The sequence below is a fragment of the Sprattus sprattus genome (genome assembly GCF_963457725.1).
Source record: "Sprattus sprattus genome assembly, chromosome: 17".
Taxonomy (NCBI): domain Eukaryota; kingdom Metazoa; phylum Chordata; class Actinopteri; order Clupeiformes; family Clupeidae; genus Sprattus; species Sprattus sprattus.
The window spans coordinates 21175232-21187451 of record NC_137915.1 but is presented as its reverse complement, the minus strand read 5'-3'; the positions used below and the strand labels follow the sequence as shown (position 1 = coordinate 21187451).

At 47.4% G+C, this 12220-nt stretch overlaps 1 protein-coding gene across 1 annotated transcript; it reads left to right on the top strand.

Annotated features, from left to right (window-relative positions):
- Window positions 1-1577: 1577 nt before the first annotated feature.
- On the top strand, window positions 1578-12041 carry ptchd1 (patched domain containing 1; the record flags this gene model as incomplete). Its single annotated transcript, XM_080855393.1, has 3 exons — window positions 1578-2003; window positions 4672-5338; window positions 10390-12041. 3 exons carry the CDS (start codon window positions 1578-1580, stop codon window positions 12039-12041), a joined length of 2745 nt encoding a protein of 914 aa, XP_080711519.1.
- Window positions 12042-12220: the final 179 nt, after the last annotated feature.

Here is a 12220-nt window from a genome sequence, read left to right as displayed (position 1 = left end):
AGCTAATGCTGTGAAATAGGATGTTAAACAAAAGGATAGCATCTTAACAACAGGGCAGCATGCATGCTGTCAGTGGCTAACAGACAAGGGGGCAGACAAAATGACAAATCATCTAAATCGTGGAAATTGAAATAACCAATAAACCTAATTTGTTTTTGTCTATTTCCATAAACTAGGACATACAACTTGTGATTTGCAGCTATTGATACAGTGGTTGGATAGATAGATAGAAAGATGGGGAACAGGGTATATTTTGATTTAATAGAAAACAGAGATATCATTTCACAACAGAGAGAGGGAGATTGAGTAAGTGAGTGTCTGTGTGTGTGTGTGTGTGTGAGATAGAGAGAGAGAGAGATAGAGAGAGAGAGAGAGAGAGAGAGAGAGAGAGAGAGAGAGAGGGAGAGGGAAAGAGAGAGAGAGAGAGAGAGAGAGAGAGAGAGAGAGAGAGGCACCTGCATTCCGCTGCCAGCCACGCATGTTCTTTGTGCATCACTAGACGCGCCGAGGAGAAGCACTGATTCTTCTTACTGAGTTCGTCGATAATACCCTACCGCACCTCCTCACTGAACCGGTGCTTCGCTCAACGACCCAACGATGAGCATCTCAAATTCAGTGGACATACTTACGCGGACCCGGCAAAACCAACACTGACATCTCCCAAGCACTAAAGGCTAGACTTCCGTGGAAACAGCAGATACGCTAAGCCTCCGTTTACGACGACTGGTCAGGATGAATCCGCCCTTACAAGCTCTGGTTGCCCATTCAGACTGGACAGGACACTGGGGTTCACCACTGGCTTAATATGGGAGATATGAGATAGGCATAGTACTTTGAACCAAATGAAATACACAAAACTGTATTTATGTATTGACGGGGTAAAGGGATAGAGAGCTACTGGAGCCGAGAGGGGATGCTAAAATGTGTTGAATTTGAGCACCAGCTACAAGTTTCTGAATGCTTAGAAGACTATTGCGGAATCATTCAGTTATCAGGTTGGCTCTGTTAAAAATAATAAGGGACATGATAACGAATACGCAAACTTCCCCGTGTAAGATTGTCTCTGTAATACTAACAGGAATCTTCACATAAATACGATACATCAAAATATTTAGAGAGACTTTTTTGACAGTGTTTCAATGCCTTTAATTCAACGGGATTTGATGCCGAAATTTCATTTTCGAATTGACTGGTCTTTGCATGGAAATGCACGACTGTCTTTCGCTCTCTCAGTGGTCTGCAACAGTTACGGAGAGTAAACATACAAAGGGATTATTAGTCAACATTAGAGGCTTTATGAAAGAATGTCAGTAACATGACATAGGTTCCTTGAATTATATTTCTGACAACCTGCCTGCTTCTGACTCGTAAACCTTTGTGCGCGTCTAACCAACTAGTGACTGAGAACCATGCGTCTTGAAACGTTCAGAAATTCACTTTGACCAGTTATTCTTAGGAGAATTCATTAAGGGTCAATGATCTAACGAAGAAACACCCGTAGTCTTGCTAAGTGATAACACAAATCTTCAGAAACCACTTCTCTCGCTCAACATGGATATCGATGCTCCGGAAACCTGATGGTGGTGGACGGTCGTTGGGAGAGGCTTGGATCCCGCAGATTCTTCCTAGCCCTCATACTGTGGATTCACTCTAGGATGTTGCGACAGGTGTTGCACGAAGGTCTCAGGACGTCTTTCCATAAATTGGGGCATTTTGTCGCCAATCACCCTGTCTTCTTTGCCTCTGCTCCGGTTCTCATCTCTATCTTGCTAGGCGCAAGTTTCAGCCGGTACCGCATTGAAGAAAACGTGGAGTACCTGTTAGCCCCCAAGCACAGTCTAGCGAAGATAGAGGGGAACTTGGTGGATAGTTTGTTTCCCGTAAACAGATCCAAACACACATTGTATTCGGATCTGCAGACGCCAGGCAGATACGGTCGTGTCATCGTCACCTCACGCAGAGGGAGTATCCTAGACCCACACTACGTCGATTTAGTTCTTAAGGTATGAACATGTTGAAATTGAGTGATGTAGGCGGAAATGTATATGTGCGTATCTTTTGCAATCACTAACTGTGCGTGGAATGGATGAGGCCTGTTAATCTTCTTTTTTTTTTTTTATCACACTGGCGCGTAAAAACTATTCCCGAAAATTGGAAAAGACAGGAAATTACATTAATCTGCATCACCCATTATGGAAACCACACCTGGTGTTCCGTGGTCTATTATAAGGAATCAGAGTAAATCTGCCCGGCGAAAGATTATTTTCAATGGGCACAATTGATTTGAACTGCTATTGAAATGATTGACGGATTGGAACCATCAGGAAATTGCTTTGTTTGAAACGCCAATGGCTCATCACACGCCACATTAGCCAGACTGGCTTATGTTAAATTACACTGTCATGTTTTTACTATGCTCACCGTTTTGCTCTCAATTTCGCAGTGATTTTTGAGCATGTGTAGCCAACACAAACCTACAAAGGTGGCAACTCATGCACCTCAGTCTTAGCAGCTCTGTTAACTTCTTAAAAAAACAGTGTCCAAATCACTAACTGGAGTATTGCCATACAGTGGATCTGAAGCTTGACATTTTGGTGAGGATTTCCTATGAGACACACCTATTCTCTTGACCTCATTGAGAATTTGGGATGCCTTAAAAAGTGAAACATACATGTGTGTGTGTGTGTGTGTGTCTACATGTGCTTGCCTACATATATGTGTGTGTGTGTATATATGTGTGTGCGCGCACGTGTGTGTGTGTGTGTGTGTGTGTGTGTGTGTGTGTGTGTGTGTGTGTGTGTGTGTGTGTGTGTGTGTGGTGTGTTTGTGTGTCTGTATTTTTGTCTTGAGGGTTGAAGGAGAGTTCTCCTCCCACAGCTCTCGTTGGCTTTCCCATTTTTTATGTAAGATAAAAATGAAGTGGGAGCAGTGGCCGGGGCGACACTCTGCGGCCTACTTTCCCCGTTCCCATCACACACCACACTCAAACACACCTTCCCCCAATACCTTGAGACATTTTAGAACCAAGATGAGGAACAAGCCTGACAACCCCCTTCAAAAGAGGCTGTAGAGTCAGAGGGAGTCAGTGTGAGACTCACCCATTTTCTCCCTTCTCTAAGTACTTATATCAAGGAATGAAGTTCCTTTAGGCTAAGAAATTAATCAGCTCCACACAATAGTTCCAATATGAACAGTAAACCCCATTTTAATGAATGGCACTGAATCCTTTAGCACAAAACTATTCTCCTTTGGACTAGCTTCTGTTATCGAAGTATAAACACTCATGAGAATGTTTCAGCTATTTTGATTTTGCAGTGTTGAAACAGGAGATGCACCATTTTTTTTCTCCAAAATGTCGAACCACACTGGTGCATTTCCACTGGTCTGCCTTATTGCTGCTCATTTTAGATCCCCTTTTAAATTCTGTATTCTTTTTGTCGTCTGTCAGTACACCCCATCTAGCCAATTTGTGTACCCACTGTCACTGCTAAATACTGCACATATGTCATCTGAAATTCTGAAGCACACCTAGACCCAAAAGCACACGTCCTCTGCTAATGCCTATGTAGGCGACTATGATTGCAACGCTGGCATTTAGTTCTAAGCAAGGGGCAAGCATCTCCATTATCAGTTTGCTGAGATTTTTCAAAGGTAAGGTGCTAATGTGTGTGATTCACTCTACGCAGGTCTGCTGATAGATAATAGAACCGGAAGTCAAATTGTCTTCCCACTCAGTGAAGAACCTACAGGCTTCCCTGTTGCTTGGCAACCGCGGACCTTTAGAAAATGATCCCCTTCTTGAGTAGAGTTTTTCTTTTTTCATTTCAGTTGCTATACAGTGAGTATTTGCACCTTATGGCAGACATGGCATGACGTATTCCATATGAAAACAAGAACATCACTGTTTATATATATATTTGGCACCATGGAACCACTTGCATTATGTACCTGGATTTATAGTCTAGGACAAATTAATATATATTTGCACACTTCAGAGTTTTTTAGTTTTCTTGTTTGCTCTCTGATCTGCATGGTTCAATGTATTGTAGTTGACTATTTATTATATAAAAGCTGTTATTGATAAAAAAAATAATAAAGAAGCAAACGTTTAATTCTCTATTTTTTTTTATATGCTGCAGGCAATTTTGTAGAATACTGCTTCACAAATGAATGAGTGATTTAGTTTTTTTAGACTAATTGTAGTTATTCATACATTTTATGGTTTAGTGTTACAGAGCATTAATTACCTATTTCATGATTTCTTGTTATATATGAACCAGAAAAATACTGGGGCATTACTAAGAAACATACTTGCTCTATGCCTGAAAGAGTTCAATTCTTGTCATTCACACTTTTTTTATTTTGTCAATCAGAACGTATGTACTTTGTTTTTTGATTGTTAAAACAATTGTTGTACAGTACATGGAGTGATATGGCAAAATTGTTAATTTTGAAGAATTCTATTCATTTGGCCAACACAAAGGGTGTTTGGAGACATCTGGTGCTCCTCACTTACTCTCTCTCTAATAAGTCAATTTCTCATGAATTTCCTCTCGGAGATGAGCCTTCTCACTGTGTCTTGCAGTACTAGTAGCCATCTCAGTCCTGTGATCTTGACCACCTCCCTCACCTTCCCCACTGTCCCCCTCTGTGTCCCTGTCTCTCCCACAGCTCCACCACACCGTCACCCAACTCCAGGTCCCCATGCTGGGCTTCAACTACACCTTCAACCACCTCTGCCTGCTGGACGATGCCAAGAGCTGCATCGTGGACGACATCGTCCACGCGCTGACCGAGACGCAGGCGGCCCGCGCTGCCAACCGCTCCGCCCCACCGCTGCGCTACCCAATCACGAGCTTGCGGGACGGCCGCGAGGCTTACATTGGGCACCAGCTGGGCGGCGTGCAGCCGTCCGCGGGCGGACGGGACGGGGTGCGCTTGGCCCACGCCCTCCAGCTCACCTACTACTTGCAGGCGGTGTCTCCGCTCAACGAGGTGGTGGCGGCGCGCTGGGAGGTGGCCTTCTGCGGGGAGCTGGAGCGCTTAGGCCAACAGCACCCTGAGCTGGCGCTCTACCCCTTCACCTCATCCTCGCTGCAGCGGGACTTCCAGAGGACCAGCCGTGTGGCCGAGCGGCCGCTCCTCTGCAGCCTGGCCGTGTGCCTGGCGCTGGCCGTGCTGTGCTGCTCCATGCGGGACTGCGTCCGCACCAAGCCTTGGCTGGGCCTGCTCGCCCTGGTCACCATCAGCCTAGCCACGCTCACTTCCGCCGGCATCTTCAACCTTAGTGGGGGGAAATACAACTCCACCTACCTAGGCATCCCTTTCGTCATGCTAGGTGAGGTTTGGTGTGTTAACTTGTTTGACTAAAGAGTAATATGCGGAAATATGCTTTGTTTATTCACAGGGTTTGACTCAACAACAGTGTTAGTTATGCCTTTTGAGGGTCTGTAAGTGAGGTCTCCACACTTTTCACCATCATTCCACTTGTTTATGGCGTAAACATACACATATCATTGATGAGATTGAGAGTTTGTGCTCATCTCATGAATCATACATGGTGAAAAGCTTTGAGTTTCAAAAAAAAATTCCTCCCAAACTTTTATGTCCACACACCTTCCACAGCTATTTAAATGCTGTCTCCTCACTGGCTCTGGTGATTACTCTAGCAAATTGTTAAACAAGTGAAATGCATTTCTTTTTTCAGCAAACAGGCTGAATTGTTCAAAAAATAATTGAATAATTAAGATGACAAAGAACACCATGGTGATGTGATCCATACAAATGACATGGTGCCTGTATGTGTGTACAGTGCCACATATTAACATACCAATGCCACAATTTGTAGCAGCACTTAAGAACTGAGACTTTTGTCAAAGCAATTTTTCATGGTGTGATAAATCAAAAAAGGGTAATAGCAACGATGGTCTCAAAACTAGTGACTGTTGGGTGTTTATCTTTGTTATAAGAGTATCTCACTGCCAGTATGACAACTGAGTATTCAAGATTCCCAAAGGGATCCCCCACCACCCACGCACACACACAGACACAGACACACACAGACACACACACACACACACACACAGACACACACACACACACACACACACACACAGACACAGACACACACACACACACACACACACACACACACACACACACACACAGACACACACACACACACACACACACACACACACACACACACACACACACACACACACACACACACACACACAAACTGACACAGACACACCATAGCATTACCTCACTGAGTGCTATACATGACATGCTTAAAGACCTCTGTGATAAAAGAGAGGCTGAGATCAGAGGCATAGCTGATGAATAGTGTAGATGTTTGTGTAGATCTGTGACACTACCACCCCCTCAGTCAGAGCTGTGCCTCAGGCCGGCTCAGAAACACCCCTCCCCCCCCCCCCAACACACACACACACACACACACTCACACACACACACCTGCCCCAGTGCTTACAAACACTCACACACTGACAGATTTTCCTCAGCTCAACGCGTACAACACACACTTATAATCAACACTCTGGCAGGTTTTCTGGCTCTATTCCCCTCTGCTCTTTCCATCCCCCTCTCTCCATCCCTCTCTCTGTCTCTCTCTATCTCACACACATACGCACATTGTAATTAGTGCCATGTGAGGGCGGAACCTCTGTTGTCTGACATGCTGGATGAAAATAGCAGCATAGAGAAAATGAAAGAGAGAGAGAGAGATAATAGGGAGGAGAGAGGGAGGACAGTTTAAAGAGAGGGAGGAGTGACATGAAAGGGGGGAATTGAGGAGATGGAGAGGTAGAGACAGTGAGTGCTCTCCAGTGGGTGCATTCAAAACGGTCTCAAAGCAACCTCAATCTGCACCATTACCATTGGCCCTCCATTTCAGTAAGTGGGCCCGAACAATGCTGGTCTCTGCCGTGCTCTCCATGATGTGTGTGTGTGTGTGTGTGTGTGTGTCTGTGTTGAAGTGTTGTGTAATGGTGTGTGTGAGTTAATGGATATCTACATATTTGTGTTTGTGTGTATGGGTGTGTGTGTGTTGTTGTATGTGAGTGTTTTGATGTAGATGTGCATGTGTGTGTGTGTGTGTGAGTGTGTGTGTGTGCGTGCGTGTGTATATGTGTGTGTGTGTGTTTGTGTGTGTGTGTGTGTGTGTGTGTGTTCAATGGCATATTAGCTTCACCCTCTCAGAGATTCATTACACTGTATACTTTTTGTATACTCAAGCCTGGTTCGTGAATTTTGAGACATTTTCAAGTTGTAGCACATAAATGGCCACCACATGTAAACAGATCAACCGCTAAGGGTGGGGGGAAGTAGAGCTGATATGGTCTTGTAATCTAATAGGGTTTCTAGAGCTGGCCAGTAGGGCTTGCACTCTCTGGTAAACACACTGGGCCATGATTTAATTAGAATAGAAAACCCCCCTGGTAGAGCACCCTGTGGTACTGTAGAAGAGAGATACACGCCAAGATAGTGAGAGCGCTGTAAATGTCCGCTAAAAACATTAGCCTTGTCGCTAACACTATCAGGCCCTTGGTTAAGAACTAATTCCATTACAGAGGCATTAGCTCCGAGCTAGCATTTGTGACAGTCCTCAAATGACTGTGTTGTGATTGAGAGAAATAGCTATTTGTGGCATAATTGCATGACTTAATGGCATACTTAGGGGGAATACATAGCTTGTTGTTTGTGCTGTAATGGCTCAGGGTGTCCTCGAGATGTGGGATATTTCTCTGGATGTTGTTGTTTTAGTTTTTTTAACTAGCTGTAGCTCTGCTGGAAGGAGTGATTGCTATATCAAGGCTGTGAGGGGTTTATCTCAGAGGAAGTCAGATTTCAGATTGTTTACTGCAGCCAAGGTGGACTACATTTCCTGGCTGCTTCATTATACAGGGCTACCCCATCCACAGAGATCCTTAGTAGACATGCAGCCTTAAGGGCATCTTAGATTACCCTAAAATCCCAGTGCACATTGCTTTTCTTTATATCATTTTAAACAGTAAACTATGCCAGTTGTCTTTTTGCATACAGGAAAAGATAATGGGTAATTACAAGATAATCATACAACATATTTTGTTTTTAAAGGAGTGTAGCATATTTTATAAAGGTGGTAGCAGGAGATTGAAATGCTTCATGACTCAGTGGCAGGTAATGTCATGTAGGTGATGAGACTACTGATGTTTCCTGTTTTGGGCAGATTCATTTGCTGTTCCAATATGTTGCATCCTGAAGGGGATCCTTAGACAAGCACTGCCGTGGAGCCTGGCTCCCAGAGCTGGTTCCTATGTAATTACAGATGGCATAATGGGCATCTATATGCTCTTAGCCTGACTTTGTCCTTCCACAGTGTGTGTGTGTGTGTGGGTGTGTGGGTGTGTGTCTGTGTCTGAAGAAGTGTGCCTGTGTGTGTGTGTGTGTGTGCGTGTGCGTGTGCGTGTGCGTGTGCGTGTGCGTGTGCGTGTGTGTGTGTGTGTGTGTGTGCGTGCGCGGGCGGGTGTGTGTGAAAGAGCGAGAGTTCCAGACTGAAGACTAGGTCTGTTGAAGGAAGCAGATAGGGGTTAGAAGGTCAACCTCTGGTGAACCCGGCCCTCAGGGGAGCCCTAGCTGCTTGTGTCGCTTCCAGCCCTCCTCTGCATCTCACTTCCCAGTCTCCCATTCATGACTATCTTATCTCTGTCCATGACCACTTCCTGCTTCTTCCTCCAATTCAGTTAATCTCTCGTATGTTTACGTCTGTTTGCGTTAGTCTCTGTATGAGTCAGGTTTGTACCGCCTGCCACCATCACCGGCACCAGTCTCCCTTTATTGGGTCTAGTCGGTTGTCATGCCTTAGGCACTGTTCCCGGGTCAGGGCTGTCAAGCCATCTGGCCCCCAGAGTGCCTGGAAAGGCCCCGTGGAGTAGCCGAGGCTGGCTGTGTCCAGGTCAGTGTTGGGGAGGTGACAGGGAGAGAGAGAGGTGCCGGTGATGGGAGCTCGGGGATACACTGCTGTCATGGCTGAGTCACGGGTGCCATGGCAACCCTGGAGGTGAGGGCCATCTGCTGCCTGCTGCCTTGAGAAGTGAGATGGAAAGAGAGAGAGAGAGAGAGAGAGAGAGAGAGAAAGAGAGTGGGGGAGAGTGGCAGAGAGTGAATGAGAGTGTGTTTATGTGACAGAGAGAGAGAGAGGGAGAGAATTGAGCAAAAAGCAGTCCCTCAAAGCAGTCTGACACAAATGGAAACTCTCTATCACACGCAGACACACACCAGCATCTCAATTTAGCTCACAGGTATTCCTTTAGATTTCGTCTTTGATTAGCTTCCACCAAGGATCCATTCGTGAGACTTGTTGGCTCCAAGTTTACTTTTCTCTAAAAGTAGACTGACCCAGTTAGCAGAGCTTCTACCGGTGCCGCTGAGTCCCATGGCTATGTAGAGAGATGCTCTCAGCCCAAGCAGCCTGCCCGGCCCCATCAGATCAACTTTGCATGATGAGTGACTGGTCTGAACGAGCCAGACATGGCGTTCACAGATAATTCATCACCCGGGTGATTTATTTATTTCTTTTCTTTGAACATCTGCCTTAAGAAACAGGGTGAATACATGCAAGTGCTGAATGACCTGTAGCCTGGCGTCTGAGGACGCAGAAGGGTTTTTGGCCATACAGCTTGGCCATTGTGACTGACGAGCACAGATGATGAATGTGTTTGTCTTTTTCTGCATTAAAGACCTACTGAGGAGCCTGTGTTTAGATAATGGTGCACCTACACACCAGCACAGCGCGCCTATTAAAGGTACAAGATTAAATTAGCACGGGGTAGAAAAAGTGTGATAGTGTGAGAAAAAAAGAGAGAGAGAGAGAGTGGAAGGGAGACTGCACGGGAGAAAGAGAAAGCTGGGGAAAGAATTGAAGGAGATGGTAAATAAAGGGGGGGATAAATACAGACATGAGGGAAGAGGAACGTGATGAGAAATGGAAAGAGAAAGAGAGGAAGAGACAGATAAAAAAAGAGAATAATGTGGAAGCGAGAAAGAGTAAGCTGACGTCTGCTGAGAGAGGGTGAGAGAGAGGGAGAGAGAGTAAGCTGACGTCTGCTGAGAGAGGGTGAAAGAGAGGGAGAGAGAGTAAACTGACGTCTGCTTCCATGGCTCCTTTATCAGTGAGGTAAGGAGTGTGGCTGCTGTGAAGTAGAGCTTTTATTCTTTACATAACCTTCCCAGCTGCCACAGGTGAGATTGGAAGCCTGCCATTATGCCTTCTTGCTCTTCTCTTAAGCCAAGCATTAATAAATCACAGTAAAACAGCTCCTCTCCCACACCCTGTCTCTCATACTCTTTCTCTCTCTGTCTGTTTTTTGTCTCATCTGTGATATCCAGGTCATGGTTTGTTCGGCACCTTCGAAATGCTGTCGTCGTGGCGGCGGACACGAGAGGACCAGCACGTGAAGGAGCGCGTGGCGGCCGTCTTCTCCGACTGCCTGCTGCCGTTCACGGCCAGCACGGCGCTGCACCTGGTCACCTTCGGCATCGGCGCCAGCCCCTTCACCAACATCGAGGCCGTGCGCCTCTTCTGCCGCAACGCCTGCCTGTCCGTGCTCTTGAACTACCTCTACATCCTCACCTTCTTCGGCTCCAACCTGGTGTTCGCCGGCTACCTGGAGAACAACTACCGCCACAGTCTCTTCTGCCGCCGCGTGCCCAAGCCCGAGCTCCTGCAGCAGAAGCCCGCCTGGTACCGCTTCCTCATGTACACGCAGTACAACGAGGGCCCTGCCTCAGAGCCCGACATGCAGGCGTACGAGAGCCACCTGCTGGTGGCCTTCATGAAGCGCTACTACTGTGACTGGATCACCAACACCTACGTCAAGCCCTTCGTCGTTCTGTTCTACTTGGTCTATGTCTCGTTCGCGCTCATGGGCTACCTGCAGGTGAGCGAGGGCTCGGACCTGAGCAACATGGTGGCCACGGACACGAGCACCATAGCGTACATGCGCGCGCAGCAGCGCTACTTCAGCAGTTACAGCCCCGTCATCGGCTTCTACATCTACGAGTCCATCGAGTACTGGAACAACAGCGTGCAGGAGGACCTCCTGGAGTACACCAAGGGTTTCGAGCGCATCTCGTGGTTCGAGAGCTACCTGAATTACCTGCACGGGCTCAATGTTAGCGCCAGCCTGTCACAGAAGAACTTCACAGAGCGCTTGCGCTCGGGCTTCCTACGCCAGCCGCGCTACCTGCACTTTTCCGACGATATTATCTTCGCTAGGCGTGCCGATGGCGATTTCGAGGTTGTGGCCTCGCGGATGTTTCTCGTGGCCAAGACCACGGAGAACAAGCGTGAGGAGATGTCCATCCTGCTGGACACGTTACGCAAGCTCTCGCTCACCTCACGCATTAAGTTCATCATCTTCAACCCGTCGTTCGTCTACATGGACCGCTACGCGTCGTCCGTGGGGGCTCCGCTGAAAAACTCCTGCATCGCTGCCCTCTTCCTGTTCTTCTTCTCCACATTCCTGGCGGCTGACCCGCTGGTCAATGCCTGGCTGACGGTGACGGTGGCCTCGGTGGAGTTTGGCGTTGTGGGCTTCATGACGCTGTGGCGTGTGGAGCTGGACTGCGTGTCGGTGCTGTGCCTGATCTACGGCGTCAACTACGCGGTGGACTCAAGCGCACCGATGGTGTCGGCGTTTGTGCTGGGCCGCGAGCACTCGCGCACGCGCTGGGTCAAGCTGGCGCTGGAGCGCCACGGCGTGCCCGCGCTGCAGAGCTACCTGTGCTACGGCGCCGCCCTGCTGCCCGTGGCCGCCGTGCCCTCCAACCTGACGCGCACGCTCTTCCGCTGCCTCTTCCTCACCATGCTCATCACCGCTTTCCACTGCCTGGCCATCCTGCCCGTGCTGCTCACCTTCCTGCCACCCTCCAAGAGGAAGAAGAGAGATAAGAAGAGGGGCGGTGACAGTCGCGAGGAGATCGAGTGCGTAGAGATGGAGGACAGCACTCGCGTGGTTGACCAGATCACCACTGTCTGACAGTGACGATGGGGGAAAATCGCTGGGGTTAGGTAATCTGGTCAACTGTTTTAACAAGAATAACAAACAGATGGAAAAACGGAAAGCTAATGCCCTTCCAGTGGAAGATGATACGCGTTAGGGCTTGTTTTGAGTGTATGAGTATGAGTACGTTGCTCAGTATGATGTAGGGTGTCAAG